At 37.6% G+C, this 26,180-nt stretch overlaps 1 protein-coding gene across 17 annotated transcripts in view; it reads left to right on the forward strand.

The window, feature by feature from the left end:
• The first annotated feature begins 7,892 nt into the window (after window positions 1-7,892).
• Window positions 7,893-26,180, forward strand: part of LOC149196225 (uncharacterized) — a 126,713-nt gene continuing 108,425 nt past the window's right edge. For 15 of the 17 annotated variants that reach the window (XM_089405472.1, XM_089405474.1, XM_089405480.1 and 12 more), the window contains exon 1: window positions 7,893-8,347. In XM_089405472.1, coding sequence (XP_089261598.1) covers window positions 8,290-8,347 — 58 coding nt within the window. In that variant the 5' untranslated portion in view covers window positions 7,893-8,289. The remainder of the gene's footprint in view (window positions 8,348-26,180) is intronic. The other 2 variants (XM_089405489.1, XM_089405488.1) reach the window with 2 other exon arrangements.

Here is a 26,180-nt window from a genome sequence, read left to right on the forward strand (position 1 = left end):
AAATAATTTGTTTAACAAATTTTAAAATAATTTTAATCAAAATGCATTAATTGAAAATTCCTTCATAAAACTATTTTTATTCAAAATGTATTTAAACGAGATTTTAATGTCTCAAAATTAATCAAGTTATTTTTATAAAAAATAAAAATTATGTTTGGACTATGTTTCTGATAAACTCCACTCATATAATCAAACATATTTTGCTCTATTTGGTAATATAAACTCTTCACTCATATAATTAAATACATTTAATTCTATTTAAGTAATAGTTTTTTTTTAGCTAGGTTGAGCTTAGGGTGAGGCCAACCCCAATGTTGAATGGAAGAATGACCTACACACCAATGGGATGTTATCGCTAAGATTAAACAAATCTTAGTCAAGCATGGATACCCCCTCGGATAGTTTAATCCCCCAAAGGTGTCTCTCATCCTCAACCTCTTCCCATGAGATTTTATAACATAATTTATTAAGCTTTGTTTTGAATGAAAATACTCTTAAGGGAATTTGAAAGAGTTTAAATTCAATTTATTTATTGTGTAAGTTGGGAATTTGCATTATATTTTTAGAAAATTACATCACTTTCAAAAATTCTTTGTCTTTGGCTTGTCATTAGGGAAACCATACTAGAAACAAAAGAAAACAGAGCCTACTATCCAAATTTGAAAAGAAAGAAACATGACAAGGAAAAAACTAGAGAGTTAAGTTGATGCCCTAAGAATGAGGAAACCGACATAGAGATATGAGTCTAAAATAACCCATAATTCTGTAGCTCCCAAGGAGTTTGTTGAGTACTAAAAACATATAAAAAATTATTGGGAGAAGGTGGTTGAGAGCCCCTAAAAACTTACATAGAAAACCATAAATTAACCATTAGAGATAAGAAAACACTGAGCTTTAGGACCATAAGGAAGTATCAAGGTTGATAGGTTGTTTTTTGACCTTCTACGGTGGCAGAATGGGGGAGCTTGGAGGCAAGCCCATCTCAAGCCTAGCCATGCAACTTTCAATGTTGAACATCAGGTTCTTCAATTCATCTAGTTTGTTCAACATCTTGTCCTATGTTTTTTAGTATAACTTTGTCGAGGAGTAGCTTCACATGCCAATATAGATCTACTATATATAGGTAGTGGTTCTAGCATTCCACAAAATTACTAGTGTCTGGAACCCACGACATAACCCCAACTAAAACCTCAAAGTTTATGAACTTTTGATGCTCTTTTCTAATCTCGTCTTCCATGTCTTGAAGATCAAATTGAATCTATGGTCGGGTATAGGCCTAAAAACTTCATGTTGAGAACACTGCTTTATAATGAACATGACAACCACCTAATATGCCACAACCATCTCCACATTGAAGGCAACAAGCTTATAGCCTGATCATCAATACCAGCGGCAATATATTGTAGTCCAAGCTGAAAGACACAAAACTAGAGCGTGTAGTAGGCGAGGGTTGAGAAACACGCTAAAATTTCCTTTCCAAGGCTGATGTGTGCGGCTTGGTTAAACTCCTCTCAATTTTAGAAAACTTGTAAAGGCACGAGAAAAGCAAGGGGAGGGATAACACTTAGCATCGGTTGCAATGGAGGGCCCTCATGGTGGCTGCTGGAAACAACATTAAGAAGCAACAAAAAGACATGAATAAAGCAAGGAGGTCTCCCATAAACATAAACATTCTTGTGAAGAGTCTAGATGCCTTGGCTCTAACAATAAAATTAAACCTCTAAATGCACTCTACCAACCACCTAAAGTGACGAGACGCATTAATCTTTAACTCGTGTGAAGACATGTAAGAGAGCAAAATAATAAGAAGCCACATTATATCAAAGCCAATAGGCATTAATAACACGATATGACCCCATAAAAAAGAAATAATTTAAAATTAAATTAAAATATAAAAACTAAATAAAATTAAAAATTTCATAATAATTTAACCTAAATTATAAAAAAACTGTCCTGATTTAATTCTCGAAAATAAAATATTATTTTAAAGTATTAATCTAAATTAAATTCATTTAAAATAATAAAGCAATAAATTATAACAAAATTAATAACTAAAAAAATAACCTACTAATTGAAATAGCATATAATTATTAACTTAATTAAATTAAATTATTATAAAATAACTCAGATACTAGAAACACATGGCCAACTAATACATTTTCTTTGTACTTAAAATTTATAAAACATTATAAAAGCTATGTGTTGTACCCAAGATATAATCATTACGAGGCCAACTAACATATTCTCTTAATCTGACATGTATTTAGAACTTATAAAACATTCTAATGTATAAGAGACAAATTATAAGGTAATTTATATTAAAATTTTTGTCCATTTTAAAATTGGTCTTATAAAAAAATTAATTACATGTGATCGCATTATTTTAATTTAAATGACATAACATATTCTCTTAATGTGACATGTATTTAGAATTTATAAAACATTGTCATATGTAAGACAAATTATAAGGTATTTTATATTAAAGTTTTTGTCCATTTTATAAAGAATTTAAGTTAAATGTGATAGAATTTACTTTTATTTAAAAGATATAATATTAAAGGAAATAAAATCTGGTATGTTTTAATTATTAATCAAGAGTAAGGTTAATTATATTAATTATTTCATTTTTTTTTATATGGGAATTTTTGCATAAGGAATATATGTTTAGTTTTTAAAAAGATTATTTAAATAGTAAAATTCAAAAAGAATTTTTGTACCAGGAATATATGTTTAGGTTTTAAAAAGATTATTTAAATAATAAAATTTAAAATAATTATAAAATAGATTACTTATCAATTTGGGGTCAAGCGTGGTTATTAGGAGAGGAGCTGGATCTTCTGCCTTAGTGGTGGAATGATTGGAAGGCCTATACCCTAGAACTTTTCAGGTCATATGTGAGATTGAGAGATAGACCAGAACAACTGGTGTGGGCCCATGCAGAATCTAGGTCCTATTCCCCAAAATTTGGGTATAAATTCCTTATGTCAAAAAATGGTTGGGGGAATCCGGAATGGTGGGCCAAGCATTTGTGGAAGCTAAAATGCCCTGCTAAAGCTAGACTTTTCTTCTGGTGTATTCTCAAGCGAAAGGTCCCAACATGGGACATCCTTCAAGCTAGATATAAGTCAGGACCGAGGAGATGCTCGCTTTGTAAAAATGAATCTGAAACAATTAGGCATCTATTTATAGATTGTCCTATTGTTAAAAAAGTGTGGCTGGAGGTTGGGAAGCTCATTCAGAAGAATGTAGTCTGGGAAGGGGAAATATTTTCAGATGTTTGGCATAAATGGTGGCATCTATACCCAGAGGGGACTTTGCAGAATTTACCTCCCATCATCGCATGGGGCATCTGGATTGCCAGGAATAGGAGCATTTTCTTAGATAAGGACACCCCTCCTGAGGCTATTGCAATTCAATGTACTTCTATTTACACAAATATTCCCGAACCTGAAGCTGAGATGATACCCAGACATGTTAGAGAGGAACAAATTAAGGATGGTATTCCATGGGCTTATTTTGATGGGGCATCCCAGAACAACAGAACATGAGCAGGGCTGGTTATTCATATAAATCAAAACCAAAGTCTAAAAGCCTCTGTGGGTTTAGGAAATGGTACAAATAATTTTGCGGAGTTGTCTGCTCTAAAATTGCTTTTATGCTAGCTTATTCATAGGAACATCTTCACAGTTCAGATCTTTGGGGACTCTATGAATGTTATTAAATGGTTTAATGGGAAAAGCAGATGTCAAAACTATATATTGTTACCTTTATTAGAAGAGACTCAGCAGTTAAAGCATTCCTTTAATGTCTTTTCTCTCTGCCACATCTACAAGGAACGCAATGATACAGCAAACAGGCTTTCTAAAGAGGGTCTGCAACAAGATATGGGCGGTTGGAGAATAGTGGAGGAGGACCATGGCGAGATCCGTGTGTCGGATCAACCTCCTTACTATTAGTCTGTTGACACTTTGGACTCTTCAGGCTCTGCAAAGCCTGATTTTGTTCCCGACAGTTATGATGTTTTATCTTTCTTGTAGCTGTTGATTATATTAACTGTTTTCAGTTGTTGCATGACTTATGTATCTACTTCCTGTTTGGGTTGTTTTCCTCGATGAGGAGACCTGGGAAATAGATGCATTGTTTTTATATTTCCATGGAGACGCTCAAACTTATGTTAAAACTGGTATTTCTGGTTTTGCTTGAGCTGGAGACAGGGGTTGTTTTCCTCGATATGAGGAGGTCCACGTTTTCAGATCAGGGGTCTATCTCTTTACTCATGGTTTTGGACAGGAACGGCAGACACTTCCTGTAGAGCTCTATGATTTTCAATCATACAACAAACTGAATGCTTCGGCATATACTATGTAACTTTTTATTTTGTTATAAAATGTTCGATTTTTTCTTTGGAAAAAATAAATAAATTATAAAATAGAATTTTTGTAGAAGGAATATATGTTTAGGTTTTAAAAAGATTATTTAAATAATAAAATTTAAAATAATTATAAAATATGAGTTTATTAAATTTTTTAAGAGAAGATAATATTTTCTCGAAATATTTAAACTAAATTTTATTGATCATTTAATCAATATTATTTAAGAAAAATCATATCACTTAAAATTATATGCTTGTGTTTTGTAAAAATAAACTTTTACATCTCCTCAATTGTTTTTTACATTTTGAAAACAAACTCTTACATAATCATAGATAATTTGATGACTTACTAAATAACCAAAAGATAGTTTCAACATAAATAATATTCTCTATTTTCACTAATAACATATTAAACTTATAATAAATAAGTTATTCTAATAACTTACACTCCTATAGCTAATTAAAATTTAAGCCTTGTCTTATTATCATATCAACTCATAATCAAAACTCTATATCCTTCAAAATTTCAATCTTTAAATCATTATCAAAACAAATATCTATAAACCAAAATTATAAGATCTTTTTTATTCTTATGTGTTATCTTACATTGATTGTTATGTGTTATCTTGCATCGATTGTTAGTATTGGTTCATGAAAACTTATAAGTTCCATCATACCATGATATTTATGTCAATGAGAGTAATTGCAAGAAAGTGATGTTACTTATTAATATAATGGATGATTGATCGTGGGTTCAACATATTTGTTTGTCTAATCTTACCCTTGTTTTGTGGGATGTTGAGATGGCATCATGACCAAGACATATGTCACACTCTATATAATTCTCAAAAGCATTATGTGAGGGTATTATTAAACAATAGGAATGAATTAATAAGTGGATAAATTCAACTTTTCGTATGAGTTTTTTTTATGAGACAAAGTTTTCCTTTAGTATATTATTTTTTTCAAAATTTTACACAATCTCGATCATTTTGAAATGAATCCAAATTCCTAAAAATAAAATTCGATAATCACAATTTTGACTAATTAGGCAAAATTATAACTTTTCATGATATTCCTTTTAGATCTAAAAAAGAATTTTCATTAAAAATGGTTGAATTTATCATCTTATTAAAATAACCCAAAAAAATGGTTAAGTTTGTCGACATTTTTTAGGGAAATCCATAAATTAACAATCTTATTAAATTAACCTCAGTTTAGCTATCAACAACTTCTAAGTTTTTTGTGAAAAAAATATGACTTTATAAACTTATTAACTAAAGCTAAAAAATGTTGGATTTATCTGTTTTTTTTTTTTTTTTTAAATGTAGGGGAATCAATAACTAGGTGAGATTACTAGGGTAAGGTCTAGGTTGAAATTGAGTTATACCTATTATAAACTCTAGACTAGTTACCAATATCTTACTATTTCTTTGTGAAAAAGGATGAGTTTATCCATTATTGACTTAGCAAAAAAAATGGATTAATTTGTCCCTTATTGAGATTATCTAGGCAAGGTCCACATTTAAATTTAGTTGTATGTTGCTATAAACCTTAGTCTAACTACTAGGAGTGTACAAGTTAACACCTAGCACAAAACTCATAACTTAGCCTAGGACTAAGACATTTTGGTGTTAACTTGTGCACTCCATCTTTTAATATGGGCACCTACCCTTCCACTCAAGCCGTAAGGAGCCAACATAACTCACCCTAAGGCTAAGACGTCCATTAATGAGACACATATCCTTCCACCCAGGCCATAATAGTCAACACATACTTTTTTATTTCTTCGTAATGACCCTTAGGCAAGCCCACCCGAAGGAGCCACACACCCAATCGACTTAACACAAGGAGCTTGACTCTGATGAACCTAGGAAGAATTGAACTCGTGCCTCATGACAAAGGGCCACAACTTGGCAAGGGGACTTCAACTAACTGGGCTACCCATCAGGGCTAAATAGTCAACATATACTTCAAAACAATTTTTTTTAAGAATAAAAACTTATATTAAAATGTAAAAACGTTGGAAAATCTTACTAATTCTTAAAATACCAAAGTATTAAACATTTGGTAATATTTTATAAAATATATATAATTTTTGTTTGCTAACTTGTGTGAGTTCTCAGATGATTACATGCTTAAACTTTGGCTTAAAAAACCACGACCCAGGGACATCTAATCGTCAAAATCACCCAAGGATCCCACTCGACCTATACCACACCAACATTTAACATGGTTGGATTTTTGCCCACTTAATTTTGAATCAGTGACCTTCACATCATGGAGTGCACTCGGCCTATACCACACCAACACTTAACATGGTTGGATTTTTGCCCACATAATTTTGAATTAGTAACCTTCACATCATGGAGTGCCTTAAGATACACCTCATCACTGTATATTCTACACTTAGTACTTAGTGAGTTTTTTATAAAAATATATTAGGTAAAGTAAGTAACACTTGTTTCTCTATAACTACTTACTACTGGTTCCATTGATATGGCTTACATTATACTAAATACTCTCTCTCTATTATTCCCATGGTTAATAAGTACTAGCTATATTAGTGAACACTAGTTAGAATAGAGAAGCTTTTATTACGTGAATGAAACACATTGGACAGTACATGATATGTTTCAATAAAGCTTACAAGGAGTAACAGCTTTGAATAGACGGGATTAGTACTAAGCAGCTTAGATATGATGAAGCTGCAAGCTATCAGTATAATTATCTCGGTATAAGTATAAGTAATACATACCTTACATAGGTAATCCTAGTCATATATGTTACAATGGTGAGACTAATTACTACTCTTCCGTATAAGTAGACATAAGCTTATATCCGTAATAAAGTAGAATCAATCATAAATTAGGAAAATTATTAAAACAACTTTAAAAATTAATCCTACTTTTACTTATCAAATTACTATCTATAAATAAATTTGTTTATTTTTATTTTTAAGAAAAATCATAACGAACACACTCATACCTCACTTATTAATTTTTTTTTTACTAATTTATTTGTGAATTGAAAAGCTAGAAACTAGCTTATAAAATAACAAAACACAACCATAAGAACTAACCTATAGAGTAACGAAAACACTAAATGTACTGAAAAATTTATCTAAACCCTACCAATTCTTAATATGATTAGATATTTTTGTTGTGGCATACTCCCAACTATTATACATTTGAAACCTTATCAATTTTACTTCAAAAACAAACTTCGAAAATCCAAGTACTCTAATACAATTTAACAAATTTATCCGTTTATTAATTTACACGTAAAACCATAATTAAATATACATATTTCTTAAACTTTAAAAAAAACTCATTACAGACGTTACAATTTTTAATGTAATTGAAATTTATAATAATAAAAATTTAAGGCAGGTCATTTTCAAATATATCAACTACTCAACCATAACCCCACACAAATATACTCCTCTTTTATTTTTATTTTCAAAATTATCGTTTTTTATTTATAAATTGGAAAGATCTCTCCCGACTAAATGTTATCCCTAAATTTTCTCCGAAAAGCCCACTTCCAGTCCGAAAGGTATCAATTTATTTTGACGGAACGGCATCTCACCAATTTTACCTAACATAACAGTCCGTGACACTGCTAGGAACCCTGAGACATTTTCTGTTGATGTTTATGTATTTAACATCTTCTGTCAGCAGCAATGGCTCCTGTAACTGTGCTGGAACTGGGCATTCTAAATCCCGAAGTTACGCTCACTGGTTTATCAGTGTGAACAGATCTTAGTGGGGCTACAGATGCTAATCTCTGGGTTAAACCGTTGGAAAGCTTCGTCAGGAGTTACATAGGAGAGGAGCTTTGCTGAAGTCATGAGGCTTGGTCTATACTGGTGTGATGCAGTCTGATCTGGGTCCGAGAGAGATTTATAGATTATAATGCTGCGAAGTGTTGGGTTCCTGTTGTTACTTCTGTTTTCTGTCAGTTCCAGCCATGGTATGTGTTCTTATTTCTGTTTAAGTTTACCACATGGAATTATATATTAGTGTCTTAACTTAATGAAAAACAAAAAATTATTTGCGGGTCTTCATTTTTGGGGAACTAGTTAAAATATTGAATTATTTATGCCTGAAAATGCAAGATCCGCGAGGTGTTTTGAACTCAAGAGCTGAGATACCAAGTTCCTAAAGAGTAAAATGGATGCCTATGTGCAATAACAGGGGTTTTGTACAAGTCCCAAATACCCGCATAGTAAACAATTCTGATATTCCCGCATCATAAACAAGTCCGTAATAGCCACATCATAAACATTCTGGTAATTATTCCATATTTGTCTTGAAGATCAATGGATGGAGTTCAATTGCCACGTCAGCAAGTGCTGGAAGTTTGCCATGCATTTAGAACCTTCGCCAATCTGAATTATAGAATGTCTGGACATTGATCTGCAGTGAATTATGCTCGTCTTGGTTCATGGATGCGCATGGGTATCTTCTGGATTTTCTACGCTCGATTTCAGTATTTATTATGACAGCAAGCAGGACTAAAGGCTCTTGTCAAGGCTCTTTCTTCGATTGGAGTTTCCGTTATGGTTCAAAACATGGCGTTGCCCTAAAGGACTGCATCATGCAACGATGCACTACATTATTGCTGTACAATAGCCAGAGCTAAAAGTTAGCAAGTGTGCCTTTCGCAGTTGACGTTGTTAGAATTTTAGGTCAGTGGTCTCTTAACTGAAAATTGCAATGTTCCACCAAGTTTCTGGGACGTCAGGACATGGGAATATGTCCGGGGGACATGTGGCGATTCCCTCAAAATTTAGGAAACTCACGGGTGGTATCGGAGTGCCTGAAATAGGGTTCTCATCCCAGATACTAAATATATGAAAAATTAAATTATTCAATTGATAAAATATAAAAACAACAGAGCACCATTGTATTAAGTTATCAATCACCATGGCAAAGCCATTGACAACATCCTTTATGAGAAGTCTTTTGGAGTGTCTGATAGAGTTATTTATCAGAAGCCTTTTCTTTTCGTGAGTGAAAATGTTTTAACTTCTATATATCGTCCTAGACAAAGTAGATGTTTAGTATGAATGCGTAGTCATTATTTGGACCTGTGAACTTTATTTTATTTGAAGTATTCAATTGGTTAGTATGAATGCGTAGTCATTCTTTGGATGGGTGAACTTTATTTTATTGGAAGTATTCATATTCCTTTTATAGGTTATTAGACCATAGTATGTGTTGGGCTGCGTTTTTATTTTTAGATATTGTAGTTTGTGTCTGATGGATGCACTTAAACACTATGTTGTTGGAAGTTCTATTTTGGTATAAGCACATTCAGGACATATTAATTCATTCAAAATTCCATTACGGGATTAACTATTTTAGTATTTATATGCCAAAGAGAACTCAGGTAGAAGGGCAGTAGGAACTGTAGTCAGCATACGGACAAAGAAAACAATCATATGTCATTCAGGACATATTCATTCATCCAAAATTCCATTGCAGGATCAACTATTTATGTGTCACAGAGAACTCAGTTTGGAGGGGAGTAGGAACTTTAGTCAGTGTAATACCAATGAAAATAATCATATGTCATTTGTAAATACTAAACGTCCTTGCTATTGTTACACTGAAGATATATTGTGTGCAAAGCTGCATGCCAAGATCTGCACAAGCAAGAGTCAGACATGCATCCAGAGATCATTGACATCACATACACTAGAGTCAGACATAAGATACCCATACAGTTTCTTCCAGGAATCTGCTGGATCTTGCATGACATAATAATTTTCTGATAGCAATAATCATTCTGATTTAGCATTCTACAAATCTTTGGACATTTATCTGTGGAAAATGACATGTCTGTATGATTCCAAACAGGTAAAACAATATTGGACTGGAAGAAGTCATTTTTTGAGTGTTAGTGATCCTGTCCACTTATGTATGAACCATGATCATAACACCTGGATCTCCAGAAAAAATGTTCATCCTTGCCACCGAACAAAAGCAGCATCTGTCACTCCAATTTTATGAAGCCTACACTTGACAACCACCCTTGCTAGATTCAGCAGACTAAGCATATTCAGGCTACAAAGTTCCTTTTCAGTTGTTGACATAATCTGAGGCTTATGAGGGTATGGGAAGCTTGACAGGGCGTGTCTGCTTGGCAGTTTGAGGGACTACAATGTTTGGGATTTGGTGGTGTCCTTTGTTTTATAAACAGATTTTCCAAGAGACAATTAAGATTTTTATGTTTTACTATTTCTTTTCTTTTCTTTTTAAAGTCGTAGGCCACACTTTTTGGAATGAAGTACCCAGGATTACCCCTTAGTATTGGGATTTGGGATACTCCTGGTACTCAAGAATGTCACCCAAAGTACTAGGGATGTCACTTATGGGCAGTGAACATTCCCTTTTCTGAGGGAAACATTCCCCTTTGATAAGGAAGCATCCCCACCCATGCCCCCTGCCATGCTTTTGTACTGGGGATGGTGGGAATGTTCTTAACAATGCTCCCACGTTCAGGGGGCTTGTACCCAAGGTTGTAAACACACATCTGTGGAACGTTGGAAAATTGAGTTTTGCTTATGGGTGTTGATTTTGGAGATTTAGTTTCGAAAGTATTGAAGTATTGATGTCTGATAAGGTAAATTCAGTGGGGTGTTTTGGGCTCAAGATCTGAGGTACCAAACTGAGAGAGAAAAATGGATGGCCATGTGCAAAAACAGTGGTATATGTGCAAGCCCCAAAATACTAATATCATAAACATTTTGGAAATTGCTCCATTTTTTTCTTGAACACTGAGTAAGCCAAGAATTTTGAACCTTTGCCAATTTGGATTACTCCTTTGGCTCATTAAGGGAAGGAGATTAATCTGCAGAGGATCATGCAAAATTTGGTAATTGGATGTGCACGTGTATCCTCAGGATTTTCTATTTATAAATTTCAGTATTGATTATGCAAGAAAGCAGGATTGGGTTTTGTAACTTTTCAATTACTTTCTTTGGTTGGAGTTTTGATTATAGTTTAAAATTTGGTATTGCCCTAGTGACTGCAACATGTAACTATGTGATGATACCCGAGCATCTGCGCTCTTCAGTATTGCTCTGCAATAGTTAGAGCTAAAAATTAGCAAGTGTGTCTTTCATAGTGGATGGTGTTTTAAATTTAATGTAATTCAGGGGCATTAAACATGGATTTTCTTCCTGTTCACAGCAAAGGTTTTTCAGAGATTAAAGTAAGTCTCACTACTCATTTAGAACGGCGATTGAGATTCATATATTTGCTTTGTCAAATCCCCCCAACCATTTACCTGAATGACCTAATAATGACCTAATAAGGGACTCATGGCAGTAGCAGGTTACAAATTAAAGCTAGTTAGAGCTCTAAACTGGCAAGTGCAGTGTTGTGTACTGGTATCTAAATTTTATATGTAATACTTTATAATGTAATGCTTTATATTTGTTTAACAGATTATTACTTGTCAATGGGCATATGCTTTCTTTGTGACCCAAACCTTTGTATTCTATATATCAGAGTCTTCTTGACTGCCTCATACTCACCAAGTTGATGTTATTGAAACTTTATATTTTTCGGGGGAGAGGTGGAGTTGGAGGATGTGTCATGGAACATACATTTTCTGTCTGGTCACGACGGGGAAATTAATAAAAGCCTTTGAACATTACTCAGCAATATTTTTAATTTTATAGCCATCCTAATTATTCGTCATGCCTGCCATGGTATATGACATGACGTTTGCTTCATGAGATGACTGGACACATATGCTTAGGTTTTGGAATTCATCAGTGCACATTATCTTCAGCTGTCTTGCTAAGGATGCATGATTCTAAATCTTATCAGTTTATATGTGTAATTTAGGGAAGATGTTAATGACTTCAAAACATTTTAGATGAATATAGTATAGGTGTTCAATCCTTTTAGTTAATGAAAGGAGAGATTTCTGCATTGTAGATAATTATTCAAATAAAAATATTTAGCTTGTTACTAAGTACATACAAATTTTTGTGAATAAAGTAAAATTGAAATGTGGAGTTGGAGCTCCGTGAGAGGTGGCTAGACTTTTACTCTAGTTGCGTTTCCATCTCTGTTATGGCCTCAATGGCCACCTCCTTAGCCTTGCCACAAAGTGCTCTGTCCATCCCCAGTGGAGATTCTGATCCCCTCCCTGTGCCCATTGAAAGATGTTGTTTGGTTCTTTTGTGTCATCAAGCTTTGTAACCTCTACATTAATCACTGCTATTGGGAACCCATCCCCTACATACCTCTAAGATAAAGATGGACCCAATGGGTGCCCTTGTGTATGGACCCTTGAATCCCCTTAGCGTTGGTCCATCTAGCTTTGTACCTCCTCCCTTGACAGATCCAAGATTCTCTTTCAAAGATGCACTTTTGAAAGCAATCTGATAGAGACCTTGATAATAGCTGCTTAGACCTAATGAGTAAGAATGGTAAATGAAGCCCCAACCTCAACCCCAATCATCCTAGTTGTAGTAGATGCAATATAATCATTTTAGTTCTTCTAGGAAAATAAGCTCATTTGTTGATTCATTGGGCATTGGCCAAAACTTTTGGATCTACACATTTGGATCATATCAACATGGAAAGTAGAAATAAAGGAAGAAACTTTAATTTACCCGCGTGCAAAAGGGCTCTTCATAGTTGAATTTGCTTTGGAATAAGATTTAGACCTTTCACCTATGGCTCATTGTTTTGGGGTGAAGCAAGGCTATGCATGAAGCCATGGACCCCAACATTTGACCCATCCAAGGATCTACTTTCCTTCGATCTAGTTTTGGGTAAGGATGCTCAATTTCTATAGTCTTAGGGATTCAATTCATTTAAGGAGATTGAGAATTCCTTGGAAAAATTCCACTTTAGGAGTGTTTAGATGCAAAGGAGGCATCTAACTATGTATTCTTGCATAGGCATTTAACCATATGGACTTCAACAAAGGCTTATCGGCAAAGATTAGTTGATAGCAAAAGAATACACCTAGACACAACTTGATTATGAGTGGGTAGCCTTTTAGTGTAGGGATTGCTTTGAGATTGGACATTCATTATCCACTTTACTAAGAACAAAAAGGAAGGATACCTGAAACCCATATGGTGGGATAGGGCTATGGAAGAGCACTGCCTCATATTCTAGTAACCCCCAAACTATTGATAGTGGCTAGCATTGGGAGGTACTCCCACAAGCCTTGGGTGAAAGGCTTGTGAGGAGAAAACCCACAAAAAGAAGAGTTTGTGGGTGAGGCGCCCAAAGTTTAGGGTTCTAATACAAAGTTGGTGGGCTTGGGATCCAAGGAAAATAATTTTATACTCTAAGTTAATGTTGAGTGGTGAAGTGGGGTCTCTTGAAGAACAAAGAGGGCTCCCAGGTATATATACTAGCCCAAGGATAGGCTAAAGGCATCAAGTGTGAAGAACATCACTTATGAGGAGGACAACCTTGAGGAGCCATAGCAAGCTAGAGAGAGGCTGAGTCAATGCTAGAAGTGGCAACCAAGGAGGAAGTCTGTTTTGGGAGGCTGAGTTAATCTATTCAACAAATATGTGAGATTGAAGTCTATTTGGAGCATTGGAAAGGAGCTATAGGCCTTGTGGAAGAATGTTTTTGGAGGGCCAAGGCATAGAACTGGTGGCCGAGGCTCTGTTGAAGTAAGAATTGGCCAAACCAAGGTTTGTTAGGGAAATTGGAGGGCCGAGGTCCAACAAGGCTAGCTGAGACTTAGAAGGAGGCTGAGGGCCTTAAAGATTGTGATAGGTCAGGCCAAGGGTTGCTGAGCGTATTGGAGGCTGGGCAAAGGTGTGATAGCTTGGCTGCAACAAGAGAAAAGGAAGCCAACTTTGGTTCTAGGCTATTGTAGCAGCTCGTTGAGGTAAGGAAGGGCAACTACAATCACAAAGGAAAAGGCCGTGGCTAAGGAGAGAGAGCTATGGTCTAAGGGGACAAGCCAAGGTTTGGTAAAAGGGACAACAAGTTGGTTAAGGACTGCCAAGAAAGCTGTTGATGTTTCAATGATTTAAGAAGGGTCGGTAATGCCCTACATTGCTACAACTGTATGATTTGATAGCTATAGGTGTATTTGTATTTTGGGCATAAGAGGACCTAAGGGATAAGGCCTCAATCCTAGGTATTTAGTCAAAGGATAGACTTGTATATTTTGGCATTTGTACAGGGATATAAAGGGCCATGATCCCTGGTGCAGGAGCTCTATGTTTTTCTTAGTAAAGGACTAACAAGGAACATGTTTGGGCAATAAATATTGTGTACTTTATTGATCTCATTGCTGTTATATTCCACTGTGCAAAGTTGTTTAAAGTTGGGCATCTTCAGCATGTTTATGTTCCTAGCTAAGGCATGGACCAGACTGAGGGTGCGTGGATTTCTAACATGGCTTCAAAGCTACTTTGAAGGGCAGTTGGATCAGAGTGTGCATAGGGATTGACTCTAAGAGGGAGCTGAGTTGACTTGTTGTTGAAGGAAGGACAACTCATCAAAAATGGTTTCTAGTTTGAGGTATGAAGACCTATTGGATGGGTTGTCCAACTACAGTTCGTGGAAGGAAAGAATCAAGTTAGCTATGGGAGTTTGCTGACACTAAGATCACCTCACCAACCGACGCGACTGAGTTGGCTTGGCATAACAAGTCGGATGTGAAGTCCAAGTTGATCATACTTGATGGAGTCAAGGATCACTTGATACCTCATCTCACTAGGAAGAACACTGCATGGGATATGTGGGAGGCTCTATTTTTCAGAATAAGAACGAGAATTGGAAGATGGTATTGAGAGAGAAACTCCAGGACATCAAGATGACAAATGGAGAGAACGTAACTTCATATCTTACAAGGGTTCAACAAGTTTGTGACGAACTTAGTGCCATTGGTGATGATGTTCCAGAACTTGTGTTAGTAAGGACTACCTTGAAGCGCTTGTTAGAGCAGTGGAAGCCATTTATTAAAGGACTAGTCTCATGAGAGAATCTACTAGATTGGAACAAGTTATTCGATGATTTCATCCAAGAGGAAATTTGGGACGAGGATCTTCAGTAGAAAAATACTAATGACGAGGGGCTTCTTAGAGTAGTGGAAGGCATTTATTAAAGGAATAGTCTCACGAGAGAATCTACTAAATTGGAACAAGTTATGGGATGATTTCATCCAAGAGGAAATTTGAGATGAGGATCTTCAATAGAAAAATACTAATGACGAGGCCTCAAAGCAGTGGAAGCCATTTATTAAAGGAATAGTCTCTTGAGAGAATCTACTAGATTGGAACAAGTTACGGGATGATTTCATCTAGGAGGAAATTTCGGATGAGGATCTTTAGCAAAAAAGTACTAATGATGAGAATGTTGCTCTTGCTAGTAAGCTCAAGGAGGGCAAAGGGAAGTTTGACAATGGCAACAAGAAGAAAGGCTTGAGCAGAGTGAAATGTTTTGCTTGTGGTGAGTCTGGGCATTATGCAAATAAGTGTCCACATAGGGAGAAAGGAGAGAATGAGAAGGAGGAGGAGATGGCAATGACTGCTCCAACTATAATCAAACAGGATGATTTCGTGGAAAGGTTCGACGAGGAGTTTTCTGTAATCTCTCATTTCTCAGGGAGCACCATTCGTGAGGGTGTGCTTGGTTCATAAATGGTGGAGCGTCGAAGCATATGATAGGATCATGAGAAGTATTTGAAAGCGTGATTGAATGGGTCTTTGATCTACACTTGAAGATTGGTGATAAGAGAAGGGAGTTAGAGGAACATGGATTGTACCATTTAGGATGAAGTCAGGAGGGTTGCTGCGAGTCCAGGACATACTTTGGGTACTAGAGCTCAGGTGTAACATGTTGTCTGTCTCAACAATTAAGGCGAAGGGGTTTGAAGTGATGTTCCGGGATGGAAAAATGATGCTCAAGCTTAGTGGCTCTAACTCCAGTTCAGGAGCAGTGCTTGGAATTAGAGAAAATGGTTTGTATAGGTTGAAGGGCAGGCCTATTTAGTATTGACCAAGGAAAGAAGAAGGCTTCTGAGACTCATAAGAAGTCGAGTTCCAGAGGGAGTTTGCAGATTCAAAGGGAGAGTGTGCAACCCCAAAAGAGTGCATCGTAAGAGGGAGGAAAAGAGACTTCCATATTTGACAAGGAGCCATGGAATGGCTTGAAGATCTATCAGGAAAAGAATTGGAAGGAGGCTTCTAGTAGCAGGGATACTTCCAAGAAGAGTTATGTTTTGGCAACAGGTTTTGTTTCTGTGATAGAAGGTGAAGCGTATGATGAATATTGGAGAGCAACCGTGGAAGAGGAGTGTGTTCTAGTTTGCGAAGAAGAGACACTTTCAAGGAATGTATGTACCTCCCTCGCTAAGAGGGAGTGTTGAAATTGGGTAGCATCAAGAGGTACTCCCACAAGCCTTGGGTGCTAGGCTTGTGATGCGAAATCCCACAAAAAGAAGAATTTGTGGGCGAGGCAACCAAAGTTTGGGGTTCTAACCCAAAGTGGGTGGGCTTGGAACCCAAGGAAAACAATTTTATATTCTAAGTTAATGTTGAATGGTTAAGTGGGGTATCTTGAAGGACAAGAGGGCTCCCAAGACACTTAAAGGAAAGGTATATATAATAGTCAAAGGATATGCTAATGGCATCAAGTGTGAAGGACATCACTTGTGAGGAGGAAAACCCTAGAGGAGTCGCAATAAGCTAGAGAGAGGCCGCGTAAAGGTTGGAAGCTACAACTAAGGAGGAAGTTTGTTTTAGGAGGCTGAGTTGATTTGTCCAACAAGCGAGACTGAAGTCTGTTGAGAGCTGGAAAGGAGCCATAGGCCTTATGGAAGACTTGTTTTTGGAGGCCCGAGGCATAGAACAGGTGGCCGAGGGTCTGTTGAAGTAAGAACATGTCTAACCAAGGTCTAATAAGGCTAGAACATGAGGGCTGAGGTCCAGCAAGGCTGGCTGAAACCTAGAAGGAGGCTGAGGGCCTTAGGGACTATGATAGGTCAGGCCAAGTGTTGTTGAGCATGTTGGAGGTCGGGCAAAGGTGTGACAACTTGGCCGCAATAAGAGAAAAGGAGTTTGAGTTGGGTTCTAAGCTGTTGTAGCAACTCACTGAGGTAATGAAGGGCAACCACAATCACAAAGGAAAGGGTTGTGGCCATGTGGAGTAGCTAAGCGAAGATACCTAGGGTCTAAGGGAGTAGGCCAAGGTTTGGTAAAAGCGACAACAGGCTGGCCAAGGACTGCCATGTAAGCTGTTGATGTTTCAATGATTTAAGAAGGGTTGGTAATGCCCTAGGTTGCTATAGCTGTATGATTTGATAATTGTAGGTGTATTTGTATTTTGGGCAGAAGAGGACTTAAGGGATAAGGCTTCAGTCTTGGGTATTTAGTCAAAGGACAAACTTGTATATTTTGGCATTTGTACAGGGATATAAAGGGCCATGATCCTTGGTACAAGACAATGTTGCACGAAGCAGGGATGAAACGAGGACACGAAAGCATCATTTTCCAAAAATCTAGGAAGCGAAGCGTCTACTATATATATATTTGCATTTATATTCAAAACAAACATCCCAAATACCAAATTAGTTGTAGAAGACATGAAAGATGCATATTTTTACATAAATCAAGATAGATATGGCATCCATGATTCCATTGTACATCAATCATTAATTATTCGAGCATCAACCTTCAATATTCTAGCAATTACAAACATACATCAACTTTTTAAGCATATTATAAAATATAAAACATTTAAGCATATTATAAAACATAAAACATAGAGCATATTAGCTAGCAAGTGAGCAACTGTGAACATTTGTCATGTCCAAAATTCAAATAATAATGTTTACAAAATAGGTCACTTGGTCACCGCCAAGACAAAAAGGTTCAAATTCACAACAAGCCTACAAGTCTAATGATTAATCTATGACAAAAGTAGTAAATTGTGAATATATCTACTGATCTCTCCTCCTTCCACCACGAAGAGAATGTGGCGGTGGGCCTCCACGTGGTGGCAATGAAGAAGGTGCTTGTGGAAGTTGTGGGAGTGGTATTGAAATTGATGAAGACGAAGCCCCTGTTGTTGGTGTTAAACCATGGAACCTGGGAACCAAGGGACCAGATAGGGGTGGCATCTTAACTCGATCATCATCATCTTGGAATTGCTCAAAAAATTAATACAAAAAAAACCACTAGGTAATGAAAAAAATTAAGAGCATCCTCTAATTGCTCTAATCTCAAAACTCCATCCTCTAAATTGGGCTCCTCTGGATTCCTGTCCCAAACCTTAAGGTCTTTATTAGTCTTTGCATCATCATAGTAATGGGACAACAATCGCAAGTTGTAATGAACATAAACCAAGCTCTCTGCTCGGTAACTCAACCTGTTCCTTTTAACACTGTGGATGAAAGAATAAGAGCTCCAACGCCTCTCTGCAGAAGAAGTGTTTACCGCCTGTGATAATACTCGCAATGCCAAAGTCTGTAGAAGTGGAGTAGCACCTCCATGCATGTTCCACCACTCAAGAGAAGAAAAAGTCTCTTGATCTCTAACTGCATGCATGCTCCCAAATGGACCATTGCTAAGCATATAGTTGCTCAATTTTATCCGTACCATGGCAGCCTCCTCATCAGGGACTAATTTACTCAATGCAATCATATTTTTTTTGTGAACCTCTTGATCTAGGTGTGGTTTTGTCTTGCTCCCCCCCCAGGTGTTGGTGTTGAAAGCCATGATGGATGATAGTATTTAGGTGTCAAAACATATGCTAATGCATGCAATGGAACATTTAGCATTTCCCATCAGTTTTCCACCTCTGCACGAATATAATTGTACAAGGTGATATCTCTAGGCTCAACAATGTCTTTAATCTGCTCCAACATGCTATCCATTTGCTCATACACCTCCCCAATTATTGGTTAATCTGAATCTCCAAACTTGATCATGTAATAAATTGGTTTGGCGAATTGCAAAACATATTTAACCTGTGACCAAAAGTACATGTCAAGAATAGTGTCCTTGGCTACATTAGCACCATCTATATCAGTGTTAATTTCCTCCCATGATTCAGCGGTCACCATATTAGTTAAAGCTTGTCTCACCTTCACTAGCCGCCTAAAGGTGAGGTAATAAATGGCAAATCTTGTTTTTGCAAGTTTAAGCAACTGCAACTTGGAGTAAGTGCCATAGAAGTAGTGTACCCTTGTATGCCCTGTGATAAATTTAATGAGTTGCTTCCCTCTCCTGTAAAGCTCATTAATCCACCCATATTCTTTATGCTTCACAATATCATGCATCAAAAGGTTTAATGTGTGAACCAGGCGCCCAGACCAAAAGATGCGTGGATGAGTACGCTCAATAACTTTTACTGCTGCCTTATAATTTGCTGCATTATTTGTGATCACTTGAACCACATTATTCGGACCAACAACTTTGATTGATTGCAATAGGAGATATGCAATGTTTTGGGAAGATGCACTGATGGAGGAGTCATGACATGTAATAAATACTGCACCACTAGCAGAAAACACCAAGAACATTTATCAAATGTTGGCTTCTAATATTTGTCCACGCATCTAATACAATGGATACCCCACAATTTACGCACTCATTTGTAAAACGTGTCAAAGCTCTTTGAACCTTTGCTTTTTCTCTTTCTAATAACAATGTTCTAGCTTTCTCATAGTTGGGGGACTTGTATCCTTTTGGGGCTTCATTGATGACCTTTACCATTTCATGCCAATAGGGAGAGCGAAGCACATTGAATGGTACATTGCAAGCACAAAGAAATCAGACTACCTTTCCATCCACATCATCCCTCCCAGCAACATTTAGGAAATCCCCTATTGTTCTTTTACTTCTAGAGCTTGCAGAAGTACCATGAGGATATGGGCTACCAAATCTAGAGGTTGCACTTGATTCAGACTAAGTTTTTTGTTTCTTGCTTTTTTGTTGTGTAACCTCCTCTAGTTGGATGTATTTTCTTCTTTGTTCAGCTGAAATGTTTGGGCAAATTTGTATCCCCACAACACCCTTTTTATCATCACTGCCCATCACCCCACAAAGATGCCTCCTCACACGGGTATATGAATCACTAAATGGTTTTCCTCCATGACAACCACGAGGGCACAAAAATTTGTAGCTTCCACCACCCTTCCCCCCTTCAAGTTTGGTCACATACTTCCACAAGGGTGTTAATGCAGCTTTCCCCTCTAGTGTTTCAATGTTCCCTTCAGGTTCATCCCCTTCCTCTTCAAACCCTTCCTCCTCATCATACATTGGGTCACTCATATGGGGACCACTATCCTCTTGTTCTTCCCTTCTATTCCTACTCCCCCTTGCCATCATTAAAACCAAAAGTGGAATGATACATAGAAGCCAAAAGAACACCATCTTGGAATATGGATATAGGTGGTGGACAACCTGCAATTAAATGAGCAAGTAGAAAGAATGGGAAAGAGTAGGAGAGGGAGGAGAAAAATACAAAAAACAATGACAAAAAAATGAGGGAGTTTGGGGTTTGCACTTACCTCTTTAGCTCTTGTAGATGGAAGCCCTTCTTTACTCCTCCAAGCTCCTCCTCCTTCTCCTAGCTCCTCACGTTCTCCTCTCTTCTCCAAGCTCTCATAAAATAAAAGTGAGCAAATGAGAGATGAAAGGATTTTTAATCCCTTCACTTACCACCGTAACCCAAGGTGGACCCACCCCCAACAAAAAAACGAAAAAAATGAAAAAAAAGATCCACTTTGTGGCTCGCATGACGGAAACGATCGCTTGCCCGGCGAAGCGGTCATGATCTGTACGGATACGACCCAGAAACGCTGTGGATCGTACAACCGATCCGCCGTACAAAACACTTTTTGGAAAAATCGAAACGCATATCGGGCCGTATGGTTCTGAAATGGCAGGAACCGTATTTTTCAGCGCAAACTGTGTTTCGGAGGACGCGCCCATGGATCCGTATGGATTACGTTTCAGTTTTTCTGAAACGTGTTTTGGAGGACGGATCACATTTTGGGCTTTTGATCCCGAGGGGGGGTTTCTTGCAACACTGGTACAAGAGTCCTATGGTTTTCTTATTAAAGGACTAATAAGAAACATGTTTGGGAAATAAATATCGTGTACTATATTGATATCATTGTTGATACATTCCGCTATGCAAAGTTGTTTAAAGTTGGGCATATTTAGTGTGATTATGTTCCTAGCTAAGGCATAGACTAGATTTGGGGCGCGTGGATTTCTAACACAAACATTGCCTTGCCAAATTCAGATTTGAAAGCAGAACCCCATGCTACAAATGCTATTGTGCTAAAGGAAGAAATGAAGCCATAATATGATCCTCCTCCGTAGGAGAGATTGTGGTGCATTCTCACTGTAAGAAGAAACAATGCCTCTTGTGTTTGCTTTCCAAGTCAAGGATCAACAATTGAGTCACTGGCTCCACCTCTGATATGAATTTGAAACTACCTGAAATTTGTTTGCAAGGTATTCAATTCAGAAATAAACATGTTTAAAACACTTCCATGTCTTGCAGAAAGGAAACACATGAAATTTTCAGCTATTTATGACCCATCTAAGCATAGCAGAATTATTTCCTTTTACTGTTTAACACATTAAAACGAATTTGTTCTGCAAAATAAACCAACCACATATGCAAAAGAAGTTGATAAAGCAGTTCACCCCCTCCAGGGCTACGTCTACTGGGTCCAAAGCCCCCAAATGGGCTTGTCCTTGTTTTTATAAAATGCTCAAATTGAAAATACAGCTGAATAAAAGCATCTACAGGAGAAATAGATGGTAGAAATGGATTCAGAACACTTGAATCCTTCAGGATTGACTATTGGATCACCTCCAATGGATACCTGCAACCCTGTACAGTCTTCCCAATACTGGCCCCTGGTGGCTCCTAGAACTTTCACGGCTTCAAAACGTATGCAAATGACCTCTGATGGCTGTAAGACCTGCACCAATGGCTTCAGAAGGTCGAAAATACCCAAAATAAAAAAAAATTCGTCCAAAACCGACTTTCTGGGCCAAAGTTATGGCCATTTACTCCTGACTGCCAGTTTGACCTAACAAAACCCCAGTTACATTTAGTGACGGCCAGTTAAGCCCGCCAAATATGGCGGGACCGCCAAATTTGGCGCTCCGCCAATTCTGTCGCCAACTGTAACTGCAGTTCATAAATGCGCATGTGACCATAATGGCAGTTTCCCTCGGATTTTGTGCCGGCGGTTAGGGGTTTGGCTCCTGGTTCCCGGGCCGAGGTCACATCGAGGGCGGGGCTGGCCCCCTTCTTTCCCGCCCATAGCCAAAATTAAACTTTAAAATAATTCACCGCCACCCATCAAACAAGATTGACGGTTGTGGGCTAACGGTATGATGTTTGGTTAATACACATGCGGTCACAGGTTCAAACCTTTATACGCCCACAAAAGTTTTAAAAATGCCATCATACCCTCGCTGACGTCACCCTGGCCCACGTGGCGCCCTCCGGGCCTGCCACGTGGCGGCCTGTGATTGGCTGCCGAAAGGGAATATTCCCTAGAATATTCCAAGGAATATTCTGCGGAATATTCCTTTTTAATTTTTTTTTTTTTTTTTAAAATTCAAATTTTCTAATGTTTTGGGCAAAATATTCTTTTGGCCATATCTTCCTCATACGGCGACCGTTTTTCGAACCGTTTGCGGCGCCGGAATCGGGAGGACGAGCACTTTCCAGTCGTTCAGCTTTGAACCAGTTCTGAGCACTTTGAATTTTGAGCATTTTTACGACACTTAGGACATGAACACCTGATCACGCCTCCCCATTGGGAAGCTTTTGGACCCCAAAAGCCTTCAACTACCTGTTAAAGAGGTGAGGGTACAGCTCCCTCACTCTGTCCACCTCCATCCACTTTGCCTTGTTCGGTTTGCTGCCTTTGAAACCAACCCGAACATAATCTACACTGCCCCTCCTTGAAGTGCGTGTCCTTCTGTCAAGGATTGTATCTTCTTTCAGCTCATCTAAGAATTTTGGCGAGAAATCTTCTATAGATGGCAGCTGAACAACACTTTCATGATCAACAATCAAAGGAGGTTCATACAAACGTAAGTTCTCCACATTGACAACAGAATACATTTGCATGTAGGAAGGAAAATCTAATTGAAAAGCATTATTTCCAACCTTCTTGAGGATTTTGAATGGACCATAACGAATAGGCTTCAGCTTTTTACCTTCTCCTTGCATCCTTTCCTTACTAATGTACAGCCATACCTCATCCCCTTCTTGAAACTTGTGATCGACTCTATGCTTGTCGTGTCTTTCCGTGTACTTGCCTTGACTCTTCTCAAACTGTTCTTGAATTTGCTGATGTATTTGTTGAATTCTTTCAATGAATGAACGAGCTTTGTCAATGTCACTATGTCCCTCAATGGCAACATCTTTCTCAAGAATGAAATCAAGAGGTGATTTTGGCAAGTAACCAAAACAAGCTTCAAACGGTGAGGTGTTTGTGGAAGAGTGCTTGGCACGGTTGTAAGCATGCTGTATGTAGTGCAAATGTTCATCCCAAAGCTTGGGATGCTTGCTGCAATAACCTCTCAAGAGGTGCACAATGGTTCTGTTCACAACTTCTGTTTGTCCATCTGTTTGCGGATGGAAAGCAGTGCTTTTCTTCAACTTGGTGTCCATCATCTCCCATAGGTTGGACCAAAAATTCCCCACAAATCTGGAATCCCTGTCACTAATAATGGAAGTAGGCAAACCAAAGTGAATCCATACATGATGAAAAAATAATTCAGCAGTTTGTTCAGCAGTTATAGTTTTCTTACAAGGCATAAGTATACACATTTTGCTGAAACGATCAACTACTACATATAAATAATCATGCTGCTTTCGAGATTTTGGCAAACCTCCTACAAAATCCATAGAGATGCTCTCCCATGGTCTAGAAGGCACCGACAAAGGAGTATACAAACCAAGCTTCCTATTGCTAGGCTTGCTTGTAGCACATAATGAACAACCTCTTATGAACCTTGAAACCGAATCTACCATGCGAGGCCAATAGCAATACCTCTGTAGATGTGCAACTGTTTTGCTCACACCAAAATGGTCAGCAATAAGAGAAGAATGAGCTTCTCTTATGACATTTATCCTCTCCCCCTGTGGTATACACAACTTGCCCAAATGAAACAGCAAATTGTTATGCATGTGATAGTCATTTTCCTCTACATGATTCCCTTTACTCAAGTTAGCATACACATCTTTAAAGTCATCATCAGATGCATATTGTTCTATGTAACTATCATGTACAATGGAATCATTCTTAAGTAAAGTAACAACACCAATAATAGGCCTTGAAAGCATATCAGCAACCTTATTCAAAGTACCTTTCTTGTACCTTATTACCAAATGGAACTGTTGCAAGAAGCCCATCCATCTGAAGTGTCGTGACTGTTGTAACTTGCTTTGTGATTGCAAGTACTGTAAGGGCTGATGGTCGGTATGTATCACAGTTTCTTTGCCCATCAAATAGTGTTTCCACTTTTTGACGCTTTGTACCAACGCATACAACTCCTTATCATATGCAGGATAATTTACAACAGCACCATTAAAAGTTTCAGAATGAAATGCAATAGGCTTACCATGCTGTAGAAGAACTGCACCCATAGCATAATCACTAGCATCAGTTTGTATCTCAAATGGCTGTCTCAAATCCGGTAATGCAAGGACTGGAGCTGAACTAATCTTCTCTTTCAAAGATTCGAAAGCTTTTTGTTGCTTGCCTCCCCATTGGAAAGCATGCTTCACACTTGTCACTGCATGCATAGGAGCTGCTATAGAAGAGAAGTTAGAGATAAACTTCCTCCAATATTGAGCTGCACCCAAAAAACTTCTTACCTCTATGATGGATTTGGGAGTAGGCCACTTCACAATAGCCTCAATCTTAGCAGGATCAATTCTCAAAGCACCTCCTCCTACTATGTGTCCCAAATAAACCAAAGAAGTCTTTCCAAATTCACACTTTGACATTTTAAGAAATAACGGATTCTTCTTCAAAACATCAAGTACTTTTCTAACATGCATGACATGATCTTCTCTAGACTTGCTGAAAATTAAGATGTCATCTAAGTAGACAATAATGAAATCATCAAGAAAAGGACGCAAGACATCATCCATTACTCGCATGAAAGTTGCAGGTGCATTGCACAAACCAAATGGCATCACAAGCCACTAAAAGAGTCCTTGTTTGGTTTTAAAGGCTGTCTTCCAAATGTCACTTTCTTCAATTCTTACTTGATGATATCCACTACGCAAGTCTAGCTTAGTGAAATATCGAGCATCTTTCAGCTGGTCTAGCAAATCATCTATCCTTGGGAGTGGGTAACGATTCTTTACCGTTATCTTGTTCAAGGCCCTGAAATCAACACACATACGCCAAGTGCCATCTTTCTTTGGAATCAATACAATCGGCGACCCACATGGCGAAGTACTTGGCCTTATGAAACCCTTGTCCAACAAGTCCTTGATTTGCTTCTTTATTTCAGCATTCTCCATAATAGACATGCGGTACATGCCTATGTTTGGAAGAGGACAATCTGGATGTAAATGGATTTCATGCTGAATCTCCCTCTTAGGAGGCAAACTTGTTGGCTCCTGAAACATCTCATGATATGCATCAACTACATCATACAGATCTGATTTAAGTTTTGGATCACAATTGTCAAATGACTCATGATTCACATCAACCTTGGGCTTAATCATAAGAAGAACAAAATTCTTACTTGAATTGACCAGCCTTTTTACCTGTCCTGCATTCACCATCGCTATAT

The sequence above is a fragment of the Pinus tabuliformis genome, chromosome 2_2 (genome assembly GCF_031772625.1).
Source record: "Pinus tabuliformis cultivar Carrire ecotype Pingquan chromosome 2_2, CPIR1, whole genome shotgun sequence".
Classification (NCBI taxonomy): domain Eukaryota; kingdom Viridiplantae; phylum Streptophyta; class Pinopsida; order Pinales; family Pinaceae; genus Pinus; species Pinus tabuliformis.